Source organism: Apaloderma vittatum, unplaced genomic scaffold, assembly GCF_000703405.1.
Source record: "Apaloderma vittatum isolate BGI_N311 unplaced genomic scaffold, ASM70340v1 scaffold11584, whole genome shotgun sequence".
Taxonomy (NCBI): domain Eukaryota; kingdom Metazoa; phylum Chordata; class Aves; order Trogoniformes; family Trogonidae; genus Apaloderma; species Apaloderma vittatum.
In genome coordinates, this window is record NW_009710978.1 from 1 (window position 1) to 14,762 (window position 14,762).

Below are 14,762 nucleotides of genomic sequence, written 5' to 3' on the forward strand. Positions count from 1 at the left end.
CTTCTCAGCCGCCCCCCGCGCTCTCCCGGCCCCGGGGAGTTGTTCAGGTACGGGCCCTGTTGCCGAACGAGGGGCCGCCCTCCGCCTGGAACTGCAGCTCGGGTCTGGCTCCTGGGCAGCTCCTGCCCGTTCTGTGTGTGCACCCGCCGGCAGCCGGTCCCCGTGCCCTCCCGTAGGTGGTAGCAGCAGCTGAGCTTCTTCACCGTCCTCACTTTGCTGTGGAAAAGGTCTCTTGTAAGAGATAGTGGTTCCTGGGAAGCTCTCTGGTGTGGAAAAAGCACTCTTGAAAAACCAAACCCAAAAACCAGCAGAGCCAAAGAAGTGCCACGGAACAGCAGTTTGCACCTGGCACAGGCACCTGTGAGCAGCGAGGTGCCTGTGAAGGGCACGTGTGGCATGGGGCAGCTCTGTCAGGACTTCTCCTTGTGCATTTTGCAAAGTTTTCTGCTTATATACGAAGTGGGATAAAGTAACAGTGTTTCATTCTCCTGATAACTTTTAAGAAGTAGTTGAGGTAGTTGGTGCTTTGTTACTGTGAAGTTGTTGGATGCGTACACACTGGTCCCTGTAATCCAGATGTTAGGCCTCCTCATGGCTAAGTGCTGCCAGAACACTTGCTGCTGTAAGGAGAACCTGAGGTGCCATCCAAAAAACTCAAGTGCAGATCCAAAAAGTGACCCAGTATTCCCACTTGCATAACCACCAAAGTTGTGTGGTTGCTCTAGAACAGAGCTGTGAACTTCTACACATGGATAGGGAGGGTATTACCAGAGGAACCCTGATGGTGTGCCTTTGCTGTCTCAAGTGCTGGTGTTCGTAACGCAAAGGCCCGCTTTGTTCCTGGAATGGTGCAAATGTACTTTCCTGTTCTCTTCCTACAGCTGTAGGTTATTCATGTGCCAGGAGAGAGTACAGGGAATGTGTTCTCCCAGGGCGAGGTCTCTTTACTTGTGGGATATTATTCACCCCGCTCTCAAGGCTACAAATAATAGTGGAAAGGGGCAGAACGGGAAATCTACGACACAGATCAGTACAAGTAGGTCGTTCAGTTATATCCCTGCTATGCTGTATAATTTTTCTGAGATAACTCTTTTAATAAGTTTATTTAGTCTGGGTTTGAATCACTTGTTTTGCTGTTTTTTCCACACTGGAGCCTACTTTGTCATTCCGCTCCTGTGATGGATTGAAAACTTTCCAGCCAGTGTTACCTTCTGGCTAGTTGATGCCCTGTGCTTGCACAAACATCAACACTGGCTTTCACTTACAGAACTTCTTTTCCTTGCTTGGTGTTTGCCCTCTTGATGTATTTTTTGGGCAGCAGTTTTGTCATTTCACAATTGATCTTTGTCAGCTAAGGACAACTGGTTCTTTTAGTAGTGTTTTGTATGATAGGCTGACCAGTCTTCTGATCATTGTAGGGATGGGTGCTGCTCTTCCACTTTGAATTTGCATTGATTGGGGTCCAAAATGAATTAAGCATTCCAGATGGAGTCTCACTGCTGCCTTAGGTGATGCCAGAGAAAAAGTCCAACATTCATCCTGTATGTCTTAATATTAGTCTCCACACAACTGCACTGCAGTTATGCTGACATTTATTAACACACTTACCACCCACCTTCCTCTCAGCCGGCTTTGAAGATCAGTCCCACCCAGTCAAAGCAAAAACTGTTGCTGATACATAGCAGGTGCATCTCATCTACTACTATGGTCCCACAAACAGGTTTTTCTATATCTTTTTGTTCATCTCTGAGGACTTCTGTATCTTAATTGGAAAAATTTCGTGAGAACATTCTGACTTATTGTGTCATTAAAATATTAAAAGGCATGGATCCCAGGCTATATAGAGCCTACATTTGTAATAGTAAGCCTCAGCTTGATGCCTCACAGTTTTGCATGTTACTGTTTCTGTCCTTTGGCCAGTTCTGTACAGCTTTAGGATGTATGTACAAACTCCCATCTTCTGCATCATAAGTAATAATTTCTCATATGACACCATGTCCAGAAAACAGGCTTTAAAGAAAATGTCAGGTTTTGCTTTATTGATCTGTTTTTATGAAACATGCACTGCTGGGCTTTTTTCCTAGTCGTGTTTTCCTCCATATCTTTATTCTTTCACATATTTAAATATTCGGATGAATGCAGTTGTAATTTTTCAGATATCTTTTTCTGCCGTACATGGGCCTTGCATTTGTCATTTTTCAGCACTTGGTGCTATCCTTGTTTTCATAACGTAGGTTTTAGTTATGTATAGATCTGGCAAGAAAAATTATGTTTTTTCAGAACCTGGGCTGAATATGATTCAGCCTCCCTGTGGCTCCTTGGTCCAGGTCTTTTGCATATTGATAACTTCTGTTTCTATGATTTAATTCTTTGTCAGTTTGTTTTTTGCTCCCATAGTAAGTATTAAGATCAAGGCAAAATATTCATTTGTGTTTAGGCCATAAATTTGTCACTTTTTACATCTTGGCTGATTTGTACTCTGTCCACTTGTTTTCTCTTTGTTTGCTTTGTTTGTGAGTAAAGTTTTGTCCAAATTTCTGATTCCTTTTACTGTTCTTTTACAGTGCTCTGCGTATTTCTCTACCAGCTTTGAAACCTATCCACATGTATCGAAGTTGTATTCTCTTTATTTTCCTTTCCTTTTGGATATAGATGGGTTTTGTTTCCTTTGGCATAATCAAATTCCAAGATCTTTTCCCATCTGAGTCCACCAGCTCTTTGGTTTATCTCGCTGTTAGTTTTATTTATTTCTGAAATGGAAAACCTTAGTTAAAGACCTTATTTGGTTTATGCTGCCATTAATTGAAATTGAATAATTCATGATTGCGCAGACCGAGATTTCATTATTTGGTTGTTTTGAGGTTAAATTTGGTGCCTACTTTTGCTGCTGGCATTTAGATTGCTCGTGTAACAACAGAATGATATTCACATTATTCTTCATGTCATTGCTACATGGAGAATTCACAAATGTGGCACTGAATGTAGGTAAAGCTTTAAGCACTAAGATGAATTAATAGCATTGTGGATTACTGCCAGGTAAGGAGACTAAAATGGCATCTCTTCACATTGAGAAGATTATTTTTGCAACTCTTAAGTCCAAAATGCCATTCTGTCTGGAAACTTGCGCTCAGCAGAAGTTAATACTGCCCATGGCCCTTCATAGGGAATTCTTGTTTTGACAGTAATCAGCAATTAAAGGGATTTTTCAAGGCCTTGCCTTCTTCATTGGTTACATAAAGCAACTGCAGGTTTAGAACTGCCTGTAACAAACAAATGCAACGGGGGGTTGTGGATCAGTAGAATTCTGATCCTTTCCGTGAGATATGTTCAGTGATTTCTTTATAGCTATTTGTGATGTTCCAGCAGTGGGGCTGGTACAGGTTTTCCATCCTCCTGGGAAGTGCAGCAGAGGACTCCAGGGTAACACTGTTCTAGGCATTTATCATAGTCCTAGTTGGTTGCAAGATCAGTTAATTGCAGCGTTGATATCCCTCCTTAGCTTTCCCATAGATAATACTATTACAGTTTTTTAAATGGTCCCTCATCCTGCTTGAACAGTTTGCAGTCAGATACAAGCTTCAGTTTGTCTCCGAAGTGTTAATGCAGCTCCATGTGTAGCCTATTACAAAATAGATTTAATGAACAGGTATATATATGTCATTCATTTTTGGAGCTGGTTTAAAGTTATATGAACATATAGATTTGGTATTCCAGCACAGGCAGTGAATTGTGCAGTTTGTTTCAAGAGTTGTAGAAGCACAAGTTGCTACGTGTGCTGTCTTGGCCATCTTACTGATCTGTAAGAATTTCTTTTCATTTACAGGATAGTCAGAATGAATGGCACCTCCTGTTTGCGGTTTTGCCCTCTTACATCTTCAAACCTCTCACTTTTCATCTCAATAAATACGCAATTACTGATCGCCTTCTCTAATGTGAAAGGCATGAGACCCCAGCTAGTAATGACTGTAAATTCTACAAAAATGTCGAGATGGAAAGCGAGAACTAAGCGAATATGACTTGCAGTATGTAGTTGTGGGATCTTGCCTTGTATGAATGAAATCTGTCTCTTTTACTCACTCCTATTCACATTTGCAACTGCTTGAGTGTCACACCAGCTGTTTAATGCCTGGCAGTCTCTTTCAGTTGGGATATCTGTTATTCTGGCACTTTTCTTAGAGATGTGAAGCCCTCATTTAGATGGAGAAGAGACCCTGAGGTTTTTTCCTCCTCAGATATTTAAGAGTAGCACTATTTTTTAAACATATACTGTATCTGTAATAATCTATCACACAATAGTTTCTTTCACCTGAGGCTGTTTTACTTCTGTTTATATAGTTTTCTTTTAAATAGAGCTAAAATTTCTCAAGTAAAACATTCATTTGGGAGTTGGAGACTGTAACAAAAGCACTTATTTTAATTCCTGTCACTATCCTCCTTTGTCTTTCTACCTGGCAATTGAAAGTCTGCGCACTTTCTCCAGCAGCCTTATGTTGGAAGAGACTACCTCGTGTTTATTATACCGTGATAAAAAATGAACAGCAGAACTGAAGTGAAAGGTGACAATTCTCTTGCTGGATAATAGAATAAAACTGTATGACTTGGAGAAAATAACAGTTTTGCAATGAGTTATGTACACGCTTGCAGTGAAAAGACACTGTGATGTTCATCAGAGGTTTAAAAACATACCGACTTCTTCTTACGTAAAGAAGAGATGTCCAGAGAAAGTTGAAAAATTAGTGGCTGTATCTGGCAGCCTAATGAGGAGCCTTCCCTGCTTTGAATACCTTCCAAGGTGGCCAAACTTCTCAAATAATACCTTGTGTGGCATGTGTCTGACAGTAGCAGAGCAACAGTTGCTTTTTCTCATTTACGTATTAGAAGGCAAAGTTAATATAATATTTGCAGATAAACTTGCCTTTTTTTGTGGCTGGACAGAGTATGGATATCTAAGCACGTACATTTACCAGCTTCGTTCTGTCTGTAGCTAGGCTAAAATGTGGATGGATTTTTGTGTCTTGGCATCATGCAGACTTCGTTCTTCATGACTCTTCATGTGGAGCCTGATGTGACCCTTGATGATCAACTTTTATATAGTCAGTGCATGATTGAGCTGTATTAACCTGGGGTTGGGATACCAGGTTTCAGTTCTGGTGGAAGACAATGGTGTATGTTTCCTTACAGTAAGAAGAATTTGGTCCTGCTTATTTTAAAATGATGACTATTTTTCCTGGTCAGTCTGTACAAACAGAATTGCTTTAGGAAAGAAATTTTTTTAGTCTAGTGTCTTATAATCCGACTCTCAGAAATCAACCATTTCAGCCTTGACCATTTAATTTTATCTTGAAAACAGCTGTTATTTCTATTACTAAAGTTCAGTCTGTTTAATGAATGTGTTACTTTTACAGATAACGTGCCCTGGAGTGCTGCTGAAAGACAAAGAGGAACTTTATCTCAGTGTCTCTTTACTTGGACAGTACAAAAAAACTCAGTGCCTCCCTGCAGCATTTCCACTCTTCTTTCAAGAAAAACTAGTGTTTGAAAAGGTAAGATAATGTCAAGAGCTAATTCAAGCCAAATAAAACCCATCCCAAACTCCACAAAAACTCGCCGCAAAACCCCTGAGCACAAGTAATCACACTGAGGATGGCAGAGTATTATGACTCCTGCTTCTCTTCAGCACAAAGGAGTTGTGTGCCTGTATTACTCACACGGTGACTCAAGAATTTTGCCTACTAAAGAGTATAATGTATGATGAGACTTTCTGAGTGTTTGTTCGTTCTTCTGTGAACTGTCCTTTTTCAGTGTCTGTTTTCCCAACTTTGAAAGAACTGAGTGGTGTTCTAAAAATGATGGCACGGTGAAGAACAAAGACTACAATATAGGAGAGTCAAGTTAATTTAGTAGAAAGAATAGCAGCTCAAGCCTTTTTGGTGACATCTTTCTCTCTTTGAGCTAGTTTTCTCATGGTTTATCATCAGAATTCCCAGGTTGGTACTCTGGCCTTATAATTTATAGTTGTTTATCACGTATTGTGAGTCCCTACTAGCTTCATTATTAGTACCACAGGGATAATGAAACACAATATCTTGCAGATATGATCTGCCTTTTTGACTACCTATGAATAATAATACTTTGCCCTTTCTAGTTCTTTTTCTTTAAGCATCCCCCAGCACTTTGAAAACCAGACTGAGTAAACATCAGTGATGCTCTGGAGATGTGGATAAGATACAAACACTGGTAATTTCACCAGCTGCTGAAGAGTGAAAAACACCATAGTTGCTGAAAGGGAAACATACCACAAACTACTTCAGAGAAACATACTGAATACTGTTTTCAGTATTCAGTGATTTAGACACCAGGATCTATCTGCTTCCAAAAGAGGTGAACAAGGAAGCTGAGAATAATATTTGTCTTCCTACAAATAACTGTTGATTAAATTTAGATATTTGTGAAGCACCAGTGCTTGGTGTTTAGTAGCTTGAACAACAAAGTGATCTGCACCACTCTGCTGAGACTTTTGTACAGGATTAAGGAGAAGTCTATTACCTGTTGAATATCCAGTGCAACAATCTCCCCTCATTCCTTACCGTGTATTCACATGGGCTTCAGGTGAAAAAAAACCCAAACCCTGAACAAGTGCTCTGTACATGCAAAGTCACTTCCATGAAAATGAAACTTAAAGCATTACTAATACATTAAAGAGTATATCCTTCATCTGTCAGAATTTTAGTACATTCAGCAATTTGTATTTCTCTCTTGAAATTTTCTCAGACAATACTTAGCTCTGTGTGTTCAGTTCTTCACAGTACTTCCTAATTTAAATATGGAGAGGTAGCCCTGAGTGGCTAGAAAGCATATGACAAGAGCTACTAGCTTTCAATTAATTTGATCGTGTGCCAAATGATGATTGATTTCAGTTTCCTTTCTTTTTCTGGTGTGGATAGGACTCTTGGCAACCATCTTGGCAAGGAATAACATTGACTTTTATTTTTTTGCTTCCTTCTCTTTCCCCAGAGGTCCATTTGATGAATTCGGTTGTGTCATTATTACTGTTTATTATATAATTTTCTTTTCCAGGCCTTTGCTGATATAGTTGATCCTGGAGACCTTGTGGAGTTACTGGAACGTAGGTTCTGCTTTTTATGTATACTATGTTGTATGCATTAATGTCATGCATGTATGGGCTCTGAAGACTTTCTGGAGGTTTAAAGTATGTGATATTTTTTCTGTTAGGAGCCTGTTCTCTGAGAAGCTAGGGAGTAAATAAGTAGGACCCTAGCACTAATGGGTTTTCAGAACAGAAGATTTCCTGTCAGTGCAGCAGAAGTTTCTTTGCTGTCTATGGTTACTAGTAACTTACCCAAACCACTGTTATCCTACAAAATACCTCTGGAATTGTATGCTGCGTGCTTTTGAGCAGGAAAAGAGTAAAAAGTCATAATTAATGGAAAATCCAGCTGGTTATCCAGCTAGGTAATAGATTCTTTCATCTGATCATTTATTTGATTAATTTTTGATTAATATAAGCATAAAACTTTGCTTTTTGTAGAATTATTCCTTTAACATTTTAAGAAAATCATACATCTTGCCACATGTGCAGCATAATGAATTGTAGTGAGAATACATTGACCGTGAGCTCAAACTCCAGCAATATACTCCCTCATACTGGGAGTTATCTGGAAAAGTGGCAAAGCTTACATCATCTTCTTTAAAAGAAAGACAGGCTTGGCAGCAGATAGAGCGTAGCAAGTTCTAAGTCAGATTTAGAGTTTTCATTTGTACTCTGCTGATGCCATTGTCTTCATCTGTGGTATTTATGCAAGTGGTTCTTAATTTTCTCTTACTGTTGGTGTAGTGGAAATAGTACAGCTATGTACAGTGCTATGAAGTTTAAATCAGTGAGCTGTTTTTCTTGGGTTTTGACTGGGAATTGCTTTCCATTTTATTATTTGTTTAACTCATGAAGAAACTTTTTTCCTTTCTAGTTGACACAGCAGTACTTGAACTAATACAGCTTGTTCCTCCAGGTATTGTATCAGTCTCTTCATAAATTATGCAGTTTAAGAGGTGAATTTCCATGAGGACATTGCCCATTACAGCACGATCACTTTTTCCAACACACAAACAACGTAGAAAGCTCTTCAACAAATAGTTGTCTGAACATAAAATGTTAATAGATTAAGAAGATCTCATTCTTGAAAGAGAATGATAACTGAATATTGAAATGTACAATATTCAGGCTTAGGAAAGTGATAATATTTTAAAAATGGAAAATAAACTGAAATCATCTAGTGCACACTTACTAACTGCATCACAAATCGCTTGCAAAATGTCTGTCTGTGAAATTTCAGAGTGCATAATCTTGTTCTCAGAATGACACTTTTTTTTCCTTCCATTTTAATGGTGACCATTGGGAAAACTCTTATCCTCACCATAAGTATTATAGGTCTCCTGGGATATGTGGAGATAATAAATAGCAATTTGTCATACTTCTGTTATTGGTTTGTGTGATTATAAAAACCTATTTTAATGAAATTCAAGTGTTCCCATGAATAATGTAAATCTGCATTTTATTGGAAATAAAGTCAAGTTTTAAAGAGGACTCATTTGGAAACTGTGGTATTAAAAGCATTCTCTGTCACTTGTCCTTAGGACTTTCAAGGAAACCATTACTTCTCTCAGGTGTCTCACTAGACTTTGCTTGAAGAAATGTACTGACTGTGGATTTTAGTTGTGGGACGTTAAAGATGTACATAATGAACTTAATTTCAGTGGTCAGAGATAGATGTGATACAGCCCAACATGTGCAGACAAGATGACTGCAATAGCACAATTATTTTTTTTATAATGTGTATTCAAGGTTTTCCCCTAAAGATATTTTTTTTAAGTGGCAAAGCAGCAGAGTGAGAAAATCTTAGGATAATGATTTTGATTTTGCTTGTGTTTCTTTCTTCTTACTGTGCCTGCTGTTACTACTACTATTACTATTCTGTAGTATGGAGTAATAAGGTTTTTCATAAGGGATTGGCTGCCATTAAAAAAATACTGGTTTCTTCTAAGGCATGGAAGGGAAAGAAAGAGGAAAACTACTGAAGAATTGCCTAGGGAAAAGTTCTTATATGTCTATTATAGACCAGTTAACACAATCTCCTTTAATTTTTTTACAGTAACAGTGAAACATTCTTTCAGAGGAGATTCTACACAGTTCTGCTGCTCATTTAACTTGACGAGGTTATTTCCTAGTGTTATAGGAGCTTTAGAGACATGCTGTTAACCTGTAAAGAACAGAATTTATCTTAGTTTCAGTATGGCCTTGTGTGTGGTGTCTATACTATATGGCTTTGTCTGTTGTCCAATTAAAGTATGTATTTTCTTTTTAGTAGGAAAAATTCTAGCTACATATGAAGAAAATACAAGAGATTTCCTGTTCCCTGACCCTAAGCTTACCCGTGGGCACCATGGTTTAGATCGTGAGATTTTAATGAAGAGGTCCTCTTCTTTTACAGTGAGTGAATATCTGTGGATTGTGTTTATGATACAGTGGCTTTCACTGAAGAAACTCCTTGAACTAGTTCAAACGAAAAAGCGGTAACTTCTGACAGATTTTGCCATTTCAGTGTTGAATGTACAAATGCACCTTTGAACTTTGGTGAAGGTATAATCTTTTTTCAAAATGCTTCAAGAAATTATTTAAGGTGAAAAAGTTAATTTCCCCTTGGTCTGCAGTGTGGCACCATGATACGTCTTCCATTCAGTTTATTCTGTGGTGCAGTTGGTAGTTGAAGGGATGCAGGAGAGAGGGAGATATCATGTCAACTGCCCAATTCTCAACAGAAACCATGTAACTCTCCTCCGTCTCTCTTTGTAGCATTTTGATTCAGACTGTTTTTGATAGTGTTTAGGACAATGACAGTACGAATGTATAGTGCTTTACCATCTGACCTGCGGGTCTCCCTGAGGTGTGAGATCACCACTAAAAACAAATAAGGTGTTGGAATTTAGGTCAGTGCTGCATGATTGTGTTTCAGTTCCAAAGCCTGTTTCTTAAGGTCTGTTCAGGCCATTCACACTCATTTAGTAACCTGCCTTTTATACAGTTTCAAAGAAGCTGTGATAAACGACGGCTAATTGGCAGAATGAGTGCAATGAATTAATGTTAATTTTCTGGAGATAAGGGCTGAAGTACATAGCAAATGAAAATGAATTCATCTCACACTGGCCTTTCATAGAGTTTCACTGCTGAATCTTAGGTGTCAGTGCTCTAACTCGAGCAGGCATTTTGAAGATGGTGAGGATGATGTGGAAGATGTGTTTTGGGATTTGTTCTATTTGTCTTATTTTGGTTGGGTTTTATTGGTAGATTGGCAGGACATTTGGGTTGGGAAGGTGGAGGTGGGGACTTGCAGTTCCCCTGTCGTGAGTAGATTAAAAACACATGATAGGAAGAAAATGCTGATTCAAGGTCATTGGCATCTCTTAGCTGACAAAATCTTTCCCCTGCAAGGGCAGCCTGGAAGTTGCCCAGTCACTTGCAATTAGAAGTGCTAATTTGGTGTCTAAAGCTGTGTTACATTGGAATGAATTAAAGCTGTGATTTTTTTGTGGTAAAAAATGCATGGCCCCTGCAAAAATAGCTATTATTTTTTGGCCCCAGCATCTCTTTGCCATTGTTTATCCTATGTGTGTTAGTGGTGGCTCAAGAAAGGGGGTCGGACTGTGTTGCTTTTGTATTACTTACCGAATGGGTACTTTTCTGCTGTTGAGAAAGGATAGGGAGATAGTAATAGATGAGGTGATACTAGCAGAATGATTTCAGATTTTTTGCAAATGCAATATAAGGAATCCTTGTAGAAGCAGAGCAACTGGAGATGTTTGAGAGTTTTTGTCGGACTGAGATTTTTAATACAAAAATTACATACTTTCTAATAAAGAGATGATGCCATAATCTGTGAGCTGAGAGAAGATGTGATCAGTCAGTTGTCCACGTAAGTGAATGATGACACTGTAGTGGCTTTAAAAAGTTGACTGTTGTCAGACAGAAATATACTTCCATGTCCTTGGGAGCAGTGCAAATGAAATCCATCTCTGCGCTGGAACAAGGACTGCAGAAGCATCCGTTGCTCTGATCCATCTCAATTGCACATAGGATGATATTAAAAAAGGACTTTGCCATACTGACCCATTTTTTTGACTAATAAAGAAACTATGTTTGGCATTGGAGGGAGGCTCCAGAAAAGAACTTGTGGTTCTTCTCCTTGCTTGCCCAATGGCGTAGCTGTGAGACGTTTTTTACCTCCAGTAGAAATGCAGTTTCAATGACTCCATCTTCTAGTGTTCCCTGAGCTTTACTGGCACGTAGCTCCTGCTAACTCTGTCAGCACCAAGCCCTGAATGTGAATGCTAAGCAAAAGGGAAAGTGTTAAATAAGGTCCTGAGAACCCTCACATTACTCCTATGCTAGTCAAGCCACGTTTTTCCCACGTGAAAAGTTATTTATGGCTAGCTGAGATGTTGAGTATTTTCTGCTGACAGCTGTGCTTTAGTGGCACTGTGATTCCCAATAAATTTGTCTTTTATTAAAAAAATAAAGGTAGCAACAGCAAGGTTACGGTTGTGGAGTTCAGATAGGCAGTGACAAGCAATGTCTGATTAACACTGCTAATCTGCCAGTTGGAAGGAATCCCAAGTTGAGAGGATCAGAACTCCTCCAGAAATCTGGCACTTGGCTGATAATGTCTCCGGCTAAATGTCTTACGAGGTTTACGAACAAAATACGCGTGCAAGACGTGCCTTGAGTTATCTCTTCTGGTCCAGTGTTGCCCAGCTGAGGCTTTTGCTGGCTCTTCTGTATTTCTCCGCAACCCTTGCCTTTCAGAATATATTTAAGCCTTGACTGGTGGTGACTTCTTACAGACATCCTTATCTCCATTCCCCACCCTTGTGCAGTATTTGCCATGTTACTTAAAACAGTTTCTTTCTAGTTATGCTGTCTTTTGTTAACATACCAATACAAGATCTTCTGTTACATTCATATATACTTTTTAAAGCTACAGACTTGTACTCATATTCCTTAGTCAAAAGCACATATTGGACTTGTTTTCTAACTTGTATTCTTCTAACTACTTTTACAGTTTTTCTGTGATCTAATTAATATTATATCCATATCGCTTCTGTTTAATGACTGGTAGAGAAAGACTGACAAGCCTGCTCAGGGCTGCAGACACCACTAAGTCGGAGACAGAAGAATAGCCCCCAAAAACCTTCTGGCTGGATTTTCTTTTAGGTGTGTTTGGGGTTATATAGGTGTCCTTATGTAATACTGTATTGAATATCCTTTAGCAGTCCCTCGTTTGGGAACTGCAGAAAACATCAGACTCATCTGATTGCTTTTGGGCTGAGTTACTTTTGGCATATCCGTGCCTATATATGTGAGTGCCATCCTGTATTCCCTCTCCAGAAACCATTTCCCTGAAGAAACCATGATTTTATGTTATTTTTCAACTATGAGCATTTAACAATTCTGTAATCATTCTTGTCTCTGTAATAGCAGTAGGTGCTCTGTTGTTGCTTTTTATAGAAGACTTACTAATTCTGATGTGTGTTTTTAAATTGTTGCTAGCACTTGACAATTCATTAGTAATAAAAATGAGTTGATTAAAGACAGTCAGCTTTAAAATCTCTTTTATATGCCATAACTTGACTTGATTGAATCCTGGACTCTGTTAATTGCTGTGACTGAGCTTTCCTGGCACTTTTGTCATTTCATTTCCATAATCTAAGCGGGGGCCAAATCGTATTCCCTTATGGGAAATCAGTGTGTGTTTAGGCAGGTGGCAGAGAATAGTTTGGTTCAGCGGTAGACGTCGCTCATGAAGTTACTGCTAATTCTTAAGAAGGTGGGGAAGAGTTGGAAACATACCAGCTCCTTTTTGTTTTTCAGTGATTTTTTGTGATTTGTGCACAAATGGCCATGTGCACAGATGTGTCAGTCCATGAAAGTGTCATAGAATCATGGAATGTTCAGGGTTGGAAGGGACCTCTAGAGATCATCTAGTCCAACCACCCTGTCACAGCAGGATCCCCAAGGGCAGCCACACAGGAACACATCCAGGTGGGTTTTGAAAGTCTCCAGAGAAGGAGACTCCACAACCTCTCTGGGCAGCCTGTGCCAGGGCTCTGTCACCCTCACAGTAAAGAACTTTCTCCTCATGTTGAGGTGGAACTTCCTGTGTTCTAGCTTAAACCCATTATTCCTTGTTGTGTTGCTGGGCACCACTGAGAAGAGATTGTCCCCTTCCTCTTGACACCTACCCCTCGAATATTTGTATACGTTAATAAGATCCCCTCTCAGCCATCTCCGTTCAAGGTTAAACAGCCCCAGATCTCTCAGTCTCTCTTCATAGAAGAGATGTTCATGTCCCTTAGTCAAAGGTTCAAGTCTTTTAGTGGAAGGTTCTAGGGACACTTGATTTGCTCTTTACTTCTGCAGAGCTGTTGAAGATGCTCATACACGATTCCCTCTTGTTTATAGCCTATATGGCCTTTAGTTCTTTTATGCCTTTTTTTAATTTTGATGTTTTGGGACATAACGCTTGTGTGTGTCATAATCTCTGCCGTTTACACCAGTAAATTTTGTATACGTTGGCCAGTTCTAGCGAGACGTAACAGGAAATAGAGCTCTCAGAGGTACTATGTTTCTAGACATGGCTTCAGTAAAAGAAGAGTTGAACAGAAATTGTTAACCATGTAAAGATGAAGAGATCTGCTGGCCCTCAGTACACATGTGCTGGTTGACCAGGAGGCCCAGCTGTACCCCACTGATTCCAAACTGGGGCTACCCCTCGCCAGCCACATGTGTTAAGAGGGAACTGAGAGGAAGTAGAACATAGTTCTTGAACATGGGAGACAGTTGACAGATATCAGAATTTGCTCTAATGGTTAGAGGACAGAGGGAGTTCTTAATCATACTGTTAAAAATAATAGTTACTTGCAATGCAATTAACTAATTTTCAAAATGTTTTTACAAACAAATTTGCACAATTGAAACTATGTGTAGCTAAGTTTCCAAAGTTACTTTTAATGAAACTTCTTGAACATGACTGGAATTTTTATTGGTGATATACAGCATGGCATGAAAAATCTTTAAAAGTGCTTTTGACAAAGAAATGTATTGAAATAAAAGTCAGACCTTAATTGTTGTACGAAAGCAATATAATCGTCTGTAATTGGATTGTCAGAAATGCAAATGTTAGCATCTTGACATTTACCATTGCTGTTCTGTCTTTTCTAATTATCTTTATTAAAGGCTGAAATTAACAAAGGAAATGGCTGAAAATTAGGAATGGTTTGTTACATTAGGTGACATTTACTTCTTTGATACCCTTTATCTTGAGTTGGAGCTTGATGTTCAATTATTGTCTCTCTTCTAGGGAATTGCACCAAAATTGAGATTTTCTACAAGCTCCCTTATTACGGAAAGTCTGTTAAGCTCAGGAAGGAGTCACATACAGGTTAGAATAATTTAATTGTTTGCAATTTAATCTCTCGATTTAATATTGATAGCCTTGCTTCCATTTTTTGCATCTGCTTCTCACTTCAATCTTTTCTCATTCTTTTGTTGTGGTTAAAGCAGTTGTCATGGGTGCTTGACAACTTGATTAAATTTTTAATCAAGTATAAGTAAAGAGTGGGTTTGGTGCATGACAGTAAATGCTGAGAGTTCCTGGAATCTGAAACAATTATCAGCTGCTCTGTTCTAGGAT

General features: G+C 39.0%; 1 protein-coding gene across 1 annotated transcript in view; it reads left to right on the top strand.

Annotated features, from left to right (window-relative positions):
* Positions 1–5,384: 5,384 nt before the first annotated feature.
* SPATA6 (spermatogenesis associated 6) overlaps positions 5,385–14,762 on the top strand; it is a 34,405-nt gene continuing 25,027 nt past the window's right edge. The window contains exons 1-5 of the mRNA XM_009867476.1: positions 5,385–5,543; positions 7,078–7,126; positions 7,986–8,027; positions 9,381–9,505; positions 14,430–14,510. Coding sequence (XP_009865778.1) covers positions 5,385–5,543; positions 7,078–7,126; positions 7,986–8,027; positions 9,381–9,505; positions 14,430–14,510 — 456 coding nt within the window. The remainder of the gene's footprint in view (positions 5,544–7,077; positions 7,127–7,985; positions 8,028–9,380; positions 9,506–14,429; positions 14,511–14,762) is intronic.